The 15,500-nt window shown below is 33.4% G+C and overlaps 1 protein-coding gene across 10 annotated transcripts in view; it reads left to right on the top strand.

The window, feature by feature from the left end:
• The window catches only part of PHIP (pleckstrin homology domain interacting protein), a 127,073-nt gene that overhangs the window by 53,834 nt on the left and 57,739 nt on the right, over window positions 1-15,500 (top strand). For all 10 annotated transcript variants that reach the window (XM_070558999.1, XM_070559000.1, XM_070559001.1 and 7 more), the window contains 5 exons: window positions 656-754; window positions 1,491-1,644; window positions 2,078-2,212; window positions 12,490-12,618; window positions 13,907-14,132. In XM_070558999.1, coding sequence (XP_070415100.1) covers window positions 656-754; window positions 1,491-1,644; window positions 2,078-2,212; window positions 12,490-12,618; window positions 13,907-14,132 — 743 coding nt within the window. The remainder of the gene's footprint in view (window positions 1-655; window positions 755-1,490; window positions 1,645-2,077; window positions 2,213-12,489; window positions 12,619-13,906; window positions 14,133-15,500) is intronic.

The following is a 15,500-nucleotide window of genomic DNA, read 5'->3' as shown; positions in this document are numbered from 1 at the left end:
AAAATAAAAATCTTGTCTAGTATGCTGAAAAGTGAATATAGCCTTCACATATATGTGAACATGTCTTTATGTTTTGTTTGTAATAATGTTAGTTTATTTGGCTGCTTTTAATAATAGGGACTTTTATCCATCCTGTATATTTTGTATACATATCAAAGTGTAGGGAAACTTTTAGTAGAGGATTGGAAGTGTATCACAGTGTAATATTTGAGGCAGAACAGTTTATTGGTGATAAACTTAGATGGCATTGTGTAAATTTTTCCATGTTCTTATTTTAAAATGAAAAAAAGTGATTTTTAAGCACCTTGTGTAGAACAAGTCAAGTTCTTCAATACTGAGAAGAAAATCCGTATTTTTCCGTTGGAAAATATCAATTCTATTTCTAGGTAGTAAATACTGGCATTGAATAACTTTTGAATGTTACTTTTGAGCGCATTAGAATTTGTGTGTATAGGACTTTAGAAGCTCATAAAGTTTCAGAAATTCTTATATTTGCAGAAAATATCTGATAGAGTCATCTCTATTGTATTAGAATGCTGTGTACATAAAGATGACTGCTGTCTTTTTTAGTATTTTTAAAAACGTAACTCTGGGAAGTCCATGTTGATAAAAGCACCTTTGATTTTTCTCTGGGGGGTGGGCTCCTTTAATACAGGTTTGTAAGTGGGAGTCGTGACGGGACAGCGCGTATTTGGCAGTTTAAACGTAGAGAATGGAAGAGTATTTTGTTGGATATGGCTACTCGTCCAGCAGGGTAAGAGATCCAGTTTGAAATATTACATCAGTCTAGATAGTCATTTAAAGTATGCTGTATTGCAAGTTGATGTGACTCTCTTTATAAAAGCATATATCAGAATCCATGTTAAAATGATTACTTTTCTATATAACTAGAGGTGCTGTTGGAGGTGAAAAGCATTGATTTTTATAAAGGAATTTTGCCATATATGAGAAGATCTGCATTAAAGTATTTTTTCAGTTTAGTTTTGTTAAGGGCCTGATAGTACTCTGAGAATAGTTGTAAGTTTTACCAGTTTTATCAGAAAGGGGAACATATGATGTTCCATCCGTCATGGAGGGATGTTGTGGTATAATTTTGGTTTTAATATTTTATCGTTTTTCTCTATTTGTGTGAAGTAGTCTCAGATGGGAGAACAAAGCAGTTAGCAGGGCATGACAGCAGCAGTAAAAGATGGAGAGTGAGCAGCATGGCACAGAGGTCCTGGATTCAGACAGAGTTAAAGCAGCAATATTTACTTAAGGTCCTCTATTACTAAGGTCTTAGGAGTGCTAGAATCTTGGGTTTGCTGAATCACTGCAGTGATTTTTGCCATCATTATTTGTTGATTGAAACTATTCTTACTGTTAAGTGATGGTTATCTATGTTAATAAATATAAATATAAATTATAGAAAATACATTTAGGTTTTTGTCATACTGGTATTTTAATAAATAATATCAGTGTAAACAAATACTGTCCTCCACTACTTTCAGCCAAAACCTTCAAGGAATGGAAGATAAAGTCACAAAAATGAAAGTAACTATGGTAGCATGGGATCGACATGACAGTACAGTTATAACTGCAGTCAATAACATGACTCTGAAAGTTTGGAATTCTTATACTGGTCAACTAATTCATGTCCTGATGGTGAGAAAAAAGACTAATTTTTATTGGGTTATAACTGAAGGTGATTTTAGAATGGAGTATTTTCACTGAGGAATAAAGCTTTTATGTTAGCTTAAAGCTCTTCCTTTCTAGATAGGTAACAGGTCTTTGTGGGAGATTGGGAATAATTTTAAAATGCAGTTAAATGGGTTTGACTTGGAAATATGGATCTCTGCTGTTTTTCAGTATGTGGGCTGCATCAGTAGTATCCTCAGGTTTCCCCAAATGATAGCCAAGCCCTGGCCAGTTATACTAGCTCAGCTTCATTATTATGCATCGATTAATTTGAAGATTTTTGCCACTTTAATAATTCTTACAACTCCAGTTCTAGAAATGTTTTCATTTTGGTGTTTGAATTTTCTTTTTCTTTCCTTTTTAATACTTATAGTTCTTTGCCACTTCAAAAATGTTTCAGGGTCACGAAGATGAAGTATTTGTTCTTGAGCCACACCCATTCGATCCAAGAGTTCTCTTTTCTGCTGGTCATGATGGAAATGTGATAGTGTGGGATCTGGCAAGAGGAGTCAAAATTCGGTCTTATTTCAATATGGTAATTATCAGTCTCTTCATTTTAGAGCTGTTAAAAATTTGGGGATTTCTTGACACAGGTATTCTGCATATCACAAAGGAAATCCGTTTAAGAATTGATTCAGACATCGTTTTGACTTTGTTTCAAAAAAGAGTTATTTATTCCACACTTTTATTTAGATGCTAAATTTAAAAGAAAGTTGTACATATTACAGTAATGTATATTGTGATAAAAATAACTAGTTTAGTTAGTGATAACTAGTCTTTAAAATCATTTTAACAGAGAAACTTGGAGAAGCTCACAAGGATGAAGATACAGTATAGATAAGAAAAAAGTTTGGAAAATAGTGAGGAAATTATAAATAAATATTTATATCATGTTATTATACTTCATTAGCAGTCCTTTAGTGCAACAGAATTTGATTCAAATACACCCATCTTAAAATTAAAGCCTGAGAATCAGGCATTCTTGCCTTTTGTCAAGTTATAGTATGTTAGATATTTATTTTGGTTTAAGCCCTTTCCCTCCACATTTTGCTTCTTATATAGATTCTTAGCATATTTTGCTGTTTGAATTTCAGTGGTTTAATATCACACACAGTTTACTGTGCAGTGTTTCCATTCCTGTCTAGCCACTCTGTGAAGTATAAAGAGCTCCTCAAATACTGCTGTGTGTCTAGTCACTATTTTTTAATCTACTTCCTATATATCAGGGATACCTTTCAACAAAGAAAACAAAAAGAAAAATGTGTTTACTATTTTGGCGTGTTCAGATCTTTCAAGAAGTCAATTACAGAAACTTTTAGTATTCATAAAACAATACAATTAATAGTGTGTGTGGTCAGGATTATTTTGCTTTCTGTATGGATATGCCTTATTGTATATCAGACCAAAAAAAATGAGACTTGTCAGGTTCTTATTTTTCTAATAAGACTATTAATTATTTGGGTACAATTGTTAGTGATGGATGGATTTCCTTAGTGATTATGTGTATAGAGGAGATTATTTTAAAAGCAAATCCTTAAATATACTGGTAAAGAACTTTTCCTTGTCTCTTTTTCTATCCTTGTATTTCTGGTTTGCTCCTTTTGGAACATCTCTCTTAAATAAGGGAATTAGTCATTCCTCAGTTTGTCTTTAAGCTTCAAAATAAAACAATTTGTGGCCTATACATGTATTAGTGACTTTATTTAGTAATTTTATGTTTTCAAAGGGCATTTAAGTTATAAAGGTGGATTTTTCCTCATCAGGTAAGTCGATCACACTAATATGCCATCTGATTAGTAGATATAAAAATTGCAGCACCTGGAGATTGAAGTGATTTTCTCTTAAGACCATTACACAGTAGTGGTATACCAGGAGTTGAAGTCAGCCATGTTATATTGCATACTCTTTGAAATTAGCTAAGGGATCAAGTAAGATTATTTCCATAAAAATTATTTATTGTTGAATAGGTTTTAGATGAGGATATTTTTCCTGTTTTTCTATAAATAAGAGAAAAGTCTCTAAAGGGCAGAAGAAACAAACTTACATAATAAGTAGAAGTGGATGGTATCCATAGAATGTTCAAACTGTGAGAAAAACAAAGCACAGACTAAAAAGATTTAAAAATATATCTTGCATTTATAAAACTAGAAAATGAGCTACTTTCATTAAAATAAAAATACTCTCTTGAATTATTTATTTATTTTTTTTTTTAAAGATTTTATTTTTTCCTTTTTCTCCCCAAAGCTCCCCGGTACATAGTTGTATATTCTTCGTTGTGGGTCCTTCTAGTTGTGGCATGTGGGATGCCGCCTCAGCGTGGTCTGATGAGCAGTGCCATGTCCGCACCCAGGATTCGAACCAACGAAACACTGGGCCACCTGCAGCGGAGCGCGCGAACTTAACCACTCGGCCACGGGGCCAGCCCCTCTCTTGAATTATTTTAAAAATTTTTTTTTTTTTTTTTTTTTTTGGTTAGGAAGAGTGGCCCTGAGCTAACATCTGTAGCTAATCCTCCTCTTTTTGCTTGAGGAAGAGTGGCCCTGAGCTAACATCTGTGCCCATCTTCCTCTGTTTTGTATATTGGACACCGCCACAGCATGGCTTAATGAGCAGTGTAGGTCCGCACCCAGGATCTGAATCCACAAAACTTGGGCTGCTGAAGCAGAAGCACATGAACCTAACTGCTACACCGCTGGGCCGGCCCCTGTCTTGAACTTTTTGTGTGGTATTTAATGGCTTCTGAAATACTTGTACATATTACCTCCTTTGGGTCTCATGAATACCTTGTAATATAATCAGGGTAGATTTTACTATTACTGGTTTTATGAATGGAGATACTATACAGAGATGAAGTGCTTTGCCCAGGTTTACCTAGGTCACACAGCTATTATACAGTCACTTGGGGGTTAAACTTACATTTTTTGTCCATTGCTAAAGTGTTCTTAATGCTGACTCTAGTTGTGGTTGGTTACTGCACAGCTAACTTGCAACTATACCCAGTTAGTGATATGTCCAGGGGCAAAATGTTTTCGTAATGGTATTAACTCTGAGTATATCTTTTGAGATCTTATAATTTAGCTTGATGATTTTTTCCTGTCTCTTAATTTTTATAAGTTATCTGAGTGCCCCACGTTTTGCCTTTCACTGTTTTGTTCATTTCATTGTTTGCTTTATCTATGGGCAGATGGAAGATAAAGCATCCAGCATTGCTATTAAGAAAGTAAAAACAGTTTGTGGGAGAAGTAGAAGCTTGTGTTCACTGTCCACTATCAAGAATGTTGAATTTTGGCTATAGTTAGAAATATTTGGCTCTGTGTAGCTAATCACTAAATTTTTGAATTACTAAAATACCATAAAAGTTAATTGAGTACAAATTCAATCTCTGATATTAAATTGTACTAGTAATCGTAAGTTCAATTTAGTGAATATTGGTTTGAGTGCCATTTAGAGGGACTAGTTATTAGAGTGCCTTGGAGGATTTAAGGATGAATAATTCTAGTGGAATACTCTGTCTTTAGATTAGAAATAGTGAAAGTTTAGATGTATTGATTAAGTAGTTTTGTGTGTATTTTAAAGTCAAAGCTTATAACATGAATAAGTAAATTCATCATTAAACCTATGGCCTGGAAATAAGGAATGTAAACTGAGTTTTATTAAAGAATAGAAATTTTATATATGACTTCTCTAAGATACAAATTTTTGTCAAGTATATTTTGAGAATACTGCTTCAATATTGGCCCCTCTTTTTATGATAATTAAATTTTCCACTTGAAATTTATAAATACCTTTGCAAAAGGTAATGAAAACATGTAACAAATAATTATTTTTGTATTAATCACCAATTTTACTACACTTTTCTTACCTATTACAGAAATTAAAATTCTTTTCTGAAATTTTAGAAGCAGTAAATAATCTTGTATCATAGGCTTTCAAAGGTAAAAGGTTGAAATTTTTTAAATGCCTATGTTTGATATATATTAATTAGATTTTAATATATTTAATAAATTTTAAAATGAGACATTAATATTTTAATATTGTACTGATATTCATCATTCAGATAAATAGTCTAATTCCTTTTTATCCTGTTATCAAGCCATGACTTTGACTTTTAAAAATCTTCTACTTTAGGACCACTTAAATTTGTAAACAAAAGATTTGAGATTGAGAATTGAGATAAAGATATTTAATTCCTTGTATGCTTATATAATCCCCTAATTTATTTCATTTTAAAATCTTATAAATAGATTCTCAACTTGCTAGTGGTATTGTCTAAAAAAAGTGATGGAGTTATTTTCCTTATTTTTATTGCTAGCTTTCCTCTTAATAGAGGCTCTAAGTGATAAAAGTGATTGTGGGTTGGGTTTGGTTTTGTTACTTATAAGAAGTATATGACAAGTGAGATGATGGAACGTGGTGTGAAATGGCATAGACAATACATGTTCATTGTACTCCTCCTCCCCCCTCTTGTCTCATCTTTAAAAATAAAATAAGCTTCAAGTTTTTTAAAAGTATTTGTTGGAAAAGCATAGTATATAAAGTAGAAATCTTGAGCCTTTTTTTGTTATTTTTATGAATCAGAGAAAGAAGCTAAAGAGAATATTGTAGAGAAGATTATGAACTTAAGACAACTTAATTCTTTTTGTAAAAAAACCTAAATTCTAGGCCTTAAGCTTTACTTATCTATATTTTTATAAAAACTATGTTAATTATTCATGTTTCAGCTGAACAGTCCTTATAACTTGAGTATTCAGGGCAAAAGTATATTTGGATATTTTGTTGACGGCACATAGTGTATATTAAGAACATTCCAAACTATCTGCATATAGGTTAGCAAACCCACATTTTTGTCTTTGGTAGTGGCAGGAGGTAAATATCACTATAGCTTTGTTTTGAAAAGAGTTGTTCTAAACTCCAGTTAAGTGCTAAGAGGCAGATAAATTATTCCCAGGCATCACTTGAAAATGTGTGCAGACTCTGTGAAGTTGAGGGCTTTTGTAATAGTCCCATTCCCTGAAAGAGGCTAGTTTAGAAGTTTAATATAACCATAAATGTTTCTAAATACAGAGTTGTTTTATAGGCTTTTTTCCTTAAATTATCACAGTATAGCTAAGTTTTGACTGCATGTTTAATTAAATATTTAATTTCAAAGGATAAGAAAAAAAGAGTTTCAGGTTTCTTTGTACTAGGCCATTTGATTAGTTGATAGTAAATAGAAGATGTTTGGAGTGAGATTTGGAGACCTTACATCTCTCTCCTCACATCTCTGGCACTTTTGCTTTATCCTTCCTGCTCTCTTTTCTCTGTATCTGTTGTTCCAGCTGTGTTTATGACTCTCTCTCCATATCTTTCTGTTTCTGTAATGTTATTCAAAACTGTAGTTTGTGGCCTCTTGTCTGGTTTTGATTTTAATTGAAGACTACAATATGTCTCTTGCTAGAACATGATTTTACTGAATTTGATTTTTTGCTTTACTTTTGTTGTTTCATGGGTAAATTCCAAATAACGCTTTTTATTTATTTAATTAAATTTTTCTTATTTTTATAATTGTTAACCTTTCTTTTACTTGAGATTTTAAAAAATGTTCCAGTGTCCACTAATCCAGAACAATGTATTTCTCCTTGCAACGTTCCAAACGAGCAGAGGCTGCCAATCCACCACTCAGAATTTTTGCACATGCCTACTTCTGACATGAACATGTTCTCAGTGTGACCTCTATTTTAGTTTTGGACAGTTGGGCTGCATGTATCTAGGAAAGGTAGAAAGAGAAGCTTAAAATAGGTATCTCATATTGTGTTCTCTTGTGAATCAAGATTTCAAGATCTCTCTCTTTTTCTTTCTCTCTTTTTCTCCTTCCTTCCTTGCTTACTTTCATCTATCTCATTCTCTATCTGTTGTCATCTAACAAGTTGTCATATATCTGCACCATGTGTGTTAAAAGGATTCTTTGATGCTTCCAGTCCTTGTTTCAGCCTCTCTGGGTAAGGAATTACCTTCAATCTTCTGATTATAAACTTTAGTTATTGTCACTTTCTTTCAGGTTTCTGGGGTTCTTTAGATTCCGTCTTTTTTCTCATCTCCAGTCGTGCATCGCTTAATAATGGGGATGTCTTCTGAGAAATGTGTCAAGTGATTTTGTCATATGAACATCTTAGCATGTACTTACACAAACCTAGATGGTATGGTCTACTATACACGTAGGCTGTAGGTGCTCATCTTATGGAACCACGGTCTGTATGCTGTCCGCCGTTGACTGAAACGTCATTATTTGGCACATGACCATATATCCTGGTATCAAAGACAGATGTTAAAATTTGTTGCCATGAGTGTGAGTTTGTCTCTAGCTTGTCACACTGTTTAGTGAATTACTTTTATGTCGTAATTCTTTGACATGTTCCTTGAGTCACTATCACAAGAGTATTTGGAATTTGATAGTTATAAGGGAAAATATGTAAAATTATGCAGAATGTAAACATACAGGTGAAGATATTTTTATTAGCAGATATCTGAGTGCTTATTTTGTGCTGATGCACAAAATATGGGGACCACCAGGAAGAGTTAGACATGATCCTTGTTTTTAGCCAACTTGCAGTTAAGTTGGGGAGATGAGATACACCTGAAAAGATAAGTATTAATAAATAGTTTCAAATAGTAGCATGGCATATGAGAAAAAATAATTGCTATCTAAAGATGTAGGGATCACTTCAGAGTGGATAGTCAGAGAAAGTGGTGTTGAGGGTGTGAAGAATTGGAACTCTGCCTTGAAAGATAAATAAGAATTGAGTCAATTGAGAAAGATAACTAATTTTTTAAGTAAGAGGAATATTATAAGTAACCAAGTAAGAAATGTTGAGACATATTCATAGAGTAGTTTAGAAAGTTCGTGTGAAATAGAATTTGCAAAAGCATAAGTTGAGGTAGATTGTTGATGGCCTCAAATTATTTTGTAAGCATAAAGAATAGTTAACGTAGTGGGATTTTTGATGAATTACTTTATGTTTGTATTCCAGAAACTTAAGAGAGTAATAGTTTTGTTGCCAGTAGTAGTATTTCAAGTATGAAACTGGAAAGGTGGGAGGAGAACCACTTTTCATCAGTGAAATCATAATGAAAAATTACAGGAGTAGGTAGTAGGAAATTTGTGAAAGAAAAAAATATATGGGAGTTGGTGTTTTGTGACTAATAAAAGGTTTAGAGCCTGAGAGTGACAGAAGATTGAATGAATGTGTTGAGAGTGTTGAGCCTAGGCGATCTTAATAACAGTGATATTAATGGAAATATGAAAGATGTGAATGAAGACTGATTTGTTTTTAGTTCGTTCTTACATACTTTTTGTGATGTACTGTTGTGCTACCTACGTGGAAATGGCCAGCCAGCACTTGGAGATAGAATACTTAGAGGGGCTCAGAGTAGAGAGAAAGAAATGTTAAAATCTTCCGTGTGGAGTGGTGTTTACCTCCTCAAGGAGGTAGAGAGGGCAGTGTAGAGGGCTTAAAAATAGTCATGTTTAGCAGAATGGACAAGAGATGACAGTCTCTGGAGAGTGTATTAGGAAGACACCATGGTACTATCATGTCAGAGAGGCCGAAGGAGGACGATAAATTTCAAGGAGAACTTGATAAATGTAATTGCTGCCCTCAGAGAAATCAGAACATGGGTGAACGTTCTGAACAAAATGCTACTCAATTTGAAGAAGAGTTATTTATTTTGGTAATATATATATATTTTTATTGAGTTTATGATAGTTTACAACCTTGTGAAATTTCAGTTGTACTACATTATTGTTTGTCAGTCGTGTTGTAGGTGCACCCCTTCACTCTTTGTGCCCACCCCCCTATATATTTTGATGAAAATTAGAGCTGATTCTTCAAAGTCACTTTTATATATCTACTGGTATAATCAAGACAATTACAGCAGTCTTCTTTTTTATTTATGTTTATCTTGGCATCGCTTATTTTAAATAGCTAATTCTTATGTAATAATGTTACCATAAATTAATTTTCAATGTTAAAGGAAACATTTATTCAGTAATGATCTTCTAAAGTAATTTGATGACACCTGGACTCCTGGAGTTTGGATAGCTTCCTGTAAGATAGTTTGTTCACACTAAACACTGTATCATAATAATTAGAAGGTGGCCAAAGCATATCTTAATCATATGTATGACAGTGTCTGTCTTCAATATCTAGTGTACATTCTTAATTAAGTTTTTTCCCCCAGATTGATAAACTGTAAAGATTCTTTATACATAGGGAAGGACTTTTTAAGGCTATTTCTTAGCATAAATTCAATTTCTCAGCTGTTTTATTCTTGGGATGAGTCTATCTCATAAAATTCTTGAGGTATCTCAAGAGATTCATAATTTTAAATTGTGGAGCATTTTCTAGGTAAGATGCTCCCTTCTAATCAGTGGTATATTTCGAAAAATGAATGGGACCAAAAAAACTGACCCTGGTCATAGACTTGGAATAATTCCGTAAGAGGATGGTTTTGTTTAGGATAGCCCATATTTTTAACCTTCCTGATTTGTGCTGAGTTCCTCTAGGGCTACATACTTCTCGAATTCAGCTGTATATATGTTCCTCATGATGGATGTAATGTAGACCCGGTAATTTTAGTCTGCATTCTAGTGCTTTTAGCATACTTCCTTTTCAGATTTGTCCAGCTCTTTCGAAAAGCCTTCTGAATATCAGATGTTAGGATTTTGGAACTGTGTGGGACTCTAGTGTTCAGTTAAATTATCTCTATCATTTCGCAGAGGTTAGGTGATGTGCCCATTCCTGGAGAAGAGCTCTGGTCTCTCAGGTCTTACCTAGGCCTCATTCCTCTGTCTCCTTTAATTATTCAACATTCCACTTCACAAAAATGATGTTTGGTTAAATGATGAACCACATATATGATGGTGGTCCCATAAGATTAGTATCATATAGCCTAGGTGTGTAGTAGGCTATACCATGTAGGTTTGTGTAAGTGCACTCTGATGTTAGCACGACCAAATCACCTAAGGACGTGTTTCTCAGAACATATCCCTGTCATTAAGCAATGCATGATTTACTCTAGTACGGTTCTGAAAGCATTTAAAGTAGTTCCTTTCTTGTTTTCTCTTGTTTTTTGTAAAATTTTGAGTGAACTGAGATAAATGAAACATCTAACAACACGTGGCCAAGGCAATTTCAGTTCTTTAGTCTTGAATTTTGATGTAAAATTCTACTTATTTATAACAATACTTGTAGTTTTTATTTGCCTAGAAAACATTGAATCCTGACATTTTTACTTGTAGTCTTTAATTTTTTGACAAATACTAAGCTGGTAATACCCTTATGTTAATCTGGAAAAGTAGTTCTATTCTTTGTTGTTTTCGAATCATTTTAAAGTAGACTTGGAATCAATTCCCTTCCTCTGCTGTCTTATCTTCCAGTTTTCTTCACGACCAAGAAATGATCCTGTTTCATTTACAATTCATTTTCTTTTTCTGATAAATGTTTAAGTATATTTTCTTTCATGTGATTAAGTTTTAAGAAAACTTGTTCTTATTTCTTTTCCATAATTATCACCATCCAAAGCAGCAGTTATAAACACCAGTGTGCTCATTCCTTCTTTTCAACAAGCTAACATAAAAACTAGTTTTCTTCTTGAGGCAATCTCATTTGTGGTATTATATAAACTTCTTAGGTGGAGCCTAAGTGATACTTTTAGGCTGATACTTTTAGAGTGATACTTTCTCTTTTGACCAAACGCAAACTTTCCTTGAGATGATTCTTCTAATTTTAATTTCACTTCTGTATTTGGTGAACTGCACGTCCATCCCTATGCCATATTTTTATCACGGAAGAAAGAAAAGTACCACTTCTCTCTTTTCCAAGCATTTCCTGGGATATTGGAATAACTAATAAAATTCAGTTTGTTCTAGATCAGTGGATACCGGAACTGAGAGGAGGTGTTTCTTACCTGATAATGTGTGTATGTTCCGATTCTGCTAATCCAGAAATCCAATCGCATTTGTTGAAAATCATCCTTAGTTGTTATTTGTTAGGGAGTCAACTCCCTATTTTAGTTGTTTTCTGAAATTCAGTCCCTAGATGTGCTTTAGATAGGGTAGAATTTTTACCTCTTTCAGAGCACTGCTAAAGAAGTTTTCAACTGGAACGTAGTCTGAAGAAGCACTGAGAGCAAAAAAATTCAGAGTGGTGATTGGCCACCTCTGTTTGATTGACAGGTTGCAGGGAGAAACCCATTCGTTCTGGATTAATGGAACTGGAAAACAGAAAACAATTATCAGGTAAAAAAAACCTTTTCTTTAACCTTTGAAATTCACCATTTAAAAGATGAGTCAGACCATCAAGGGAATTATTACCAAAAGGAAAAAAATTCAGTGTCTTGTGAGCAGTGATCTCTGGCTACTACTTCCAAGAATTAGAAAAATATCACTATAGTTACTACACATGTCAGCCTTTGCTGAAGGGGCTTGATTAAATGCCGATAAGAAGGAATGTAAGATGCAGTTACATTTTAAATCTGCATTAAAGACAAGAAGCAGAATTCTATGGGTGGGGGAAATTGTTGGTGTTTTGTTTCCTGGATTGTGTCTGGTCTGTGGATGAAGAGAACACTTTGTTTTTCAAGGCTGTTAATCTGGCACTTTTCTTGAATATTCACAATTACTGTACTGTGTGTTATACTTACTCTTCACTTCATGTATACTTATACATCTTTTGTGTACTTACATATCTTTTATCATAAAATTTTAGTAACAGTAGTGACCAATTCTTTATATTTTAATGGCAGTTTTCTGATTGTTGGTTAAATACATTTCAGATTGAAGGCCAAGGACATGGTGCAGTGTTCGACTGCAAATGCTCTCCTGACGGTCAGCATTTTGCATGCACAGACTCTCATGGACATCTTTTAATTTTTGGCTTTGGCTCCAGTAGCAAATATGACAAGGTAAAATATGATGACCATGTATCTTCTTAGGCTTTTTTCTTTTTAATCCATGGATGTTTAGGGGTTGTATATTTTTGGAAGAGGGTGAAAATCATTTGTACTTCAGCATAAAGCTTGAAGAATCGTGTTTTAAATAGTCTGGAGACTTATGTTCTGGAGAGGAGGGCGAACACAGTTGTTAAATCTCTTTTCTGTAATGGACATTAGATAGTAATTAGATCTTATTTAATCTTTATATTTCAGAAGGCATAACGTTTTACCTAGCATGCTAGAGCAATCTAGATTGCAGTTCTTAAGTTGGGGAGGGGAGATGTTGTCCACAGAGGGACTCTGAAATATGTAAAATGTTTTATTTATTTACTGAATGATATTCATTTATGTGGGGTACAAATCTATGGTTTTCATGTGGTTCTCAAAAATGTATAGCCTCCTGATGGTAGCTACTGATGTTTTTAAGTATTAAAGACACTAAGATTAGTGACTAAAAGACTTACATTCTTATTTGCGGTAGAGTGGTATAAAAGATAATCATAGTAAAAACTGAATAGTTCATAGATTCATTTAAGAAATTCCAAATTAACCAATAATATTTTGAAATTACAGATGTATCAAGCTTGAGTTCAAATTAATAATTTTATATTATTTCAAAAATTTTAGAGAAAATGCTTAACTCTTGGAAAGTCATGTCATGTTATCTTTTTATATTATATAAACCATGCTTACTGTATACTTAAAGATTTTCTTTTTCTTTTTTCCTTCAATTTTTTTTTTGCTAGGAAAGATTTGCTCTGAGTTAACATCTCTTGCCGATCTTCCTCTTTGTTTAAGATTTTCTTAAATTGTATAAGTGATTTCATTAAAGAGCTTAATTCAAAGACTAAATTCATTGCATGATTTCTCTTTGCAAAATGCTAAAACAAATAATTATCATATTTAATAATTTTAAAAAATAAAGCATGGTAACTCTGTGAAAGTAATAGTACCACTGAATGATTTCTACTTAGATTTGATTTTATGATTTAATTTGAAATTATGTAATTTATTTTTAATGTGAGGTTTTTATGTATACAATCTCTTCCTTCTTGCAGAGAAAATTCAAAGCAGCTACTTTCCTGATCATAAAGTTTAAAGTAGAAAATATAAAGATTTATTTACAATTAGTTCAAGACAATATTCTTTTATGTTTTGCTTTACTACCATGATTTATATTAAAATGTTTGCCTTCCATTAGAAATTTATAACAATAAATTTTTATTTTTTGATCTTTCATGGACCTGTCTTTTTACAGATAGCAGATCAGATGTTCTTTCATAGTGATTATCGGCCCCTTATCCGTGATGCCAACAATTTTGTATTAGATGAACAGACTCAGCAAGCGCCTCATCTCATGCCTCCCCCTTTTTTGGTTGATGTTGATGGTAACCCTCATCCATCAAGATATCAGAGATTAGTTCCTGGTCGTGAAAATTGCAGGGAGGAGCAACTCATTCCTCAGATGGGAGTAACTTCCTCAGGTACATGCTTTTTTTCATATTCAACCAAATTTTTCTTTTACTACTCAAGTCTTATAAAATTGCTATTTTGTTTTTAATTATTTTGAACAAATGAGAAGTAAAATAGTTTTTTCATACTTCTCTTTGTTCTTTGAATAATGCTTAAATATTACAAGGTAGTTAAGGAACATTGAAGATTTAAGGCAGTGATTTTGGTCTGTATCAATTTATAGCCTCTAGGGACTAACAGGATACCTTCCTGTATTTGGTATGAGGTGGGTCAGTTCATTTGTTTATTCGTTCAACAGCATATATTGAAAATCTTCTCAGTCTCTGATACCTACTAACCTGTGGAGTGAGGTGGATTCATAGACACAGTTATAAACAAATACATAGTTAAAAATTGTGATAAATGTTATTAAAGAGACTAACAGTATAACGTGAGAGAGAAAATGAGATTCAACAGCCTATTCACATTGATTATTAATTTAAGAAGTGATCAACTTTTAGAAGTTTATAAGAAAGATAGGAATGAAAAGTGTTGAGATCTGTTTTAGTGAAGTAATGGAGGGTGAAAGTCAAATTAGTTCAAGAATTGAATGAAAGTTTAGATGGAAACAAGGTTTACAGACTCCTCCTTACCCCTTTTTACCAACTTTGGACAAGAAATGTAGCACTAATTTATTAAGTGAAAGTAACTGAGAGAGTCCATAAAGAAGGTTAAGCTAGTTTTGCAATTGTGAATCTTTCTGTTATATTTTAGACTAGAAAAATGTTTATAAAAATGTTTTAAGTTCTGGACTTTAGCATAATGGACAAAACTTAGATATAATGGACACACATAGGATAGAATATGTAATAAGTAACTTTTAAATAATGAATTTAGATTCTGTAAACAGCACAGTAAAAATCAGTCTCATTGCATTATAGAGAACCCACCCTTTATTTTTCTTAAAGGACTGGTCATGAAATTGCAGTGAAGATGGACATAGCGGATAGGAAGGGCTGCTGTAGACAGGCCTGCCCAGGGTGGAGGCGAGGGGCACCGTTAGAGCAGTAGTCCCTGCTGCTGTTGGAAGTAGACAGGCCTGCCCGGGGTGGAGGCGAGGAGCAGCGTTAGAGCAGTAGTCCCTGCTGCTGCTTGTAGAGTAGTGCAGTCCAGCAGACCTGAATATCTGTGGGGCATGAAACTAAAATATCTCGGTATGTGGACACAGCATGAACTCAAAGAATCCTTGAACACATAATATTCAAGAAGTCTAGGCAGGCATTCAGATTAGAGAAGTCTTAATTGTTAGAAGTCTTGGTCATAAGACTGAAATAAAGATAAATGTCTTCCATTCTCTTAGAGGGAAATTGGCGAGAAGCAGATCTTGCCCAGGTCTCAAA

This window comes from Equus przewalskii, chromosome 9 (genome assembly GCF_037783145.1).
Source record: "Equus przewalskii isolate Varuska chromosome 9, EquPr2, whole genome shotgun sequence".
NCBI lineage: Eukaryota > Metazoa > Chordata > Mammalia > Perissodactyla > Equidae > Equus > Equus przewalskii.
This window is presented reverse-complemented; position numbering and strand designations above follow the sequence as displayed.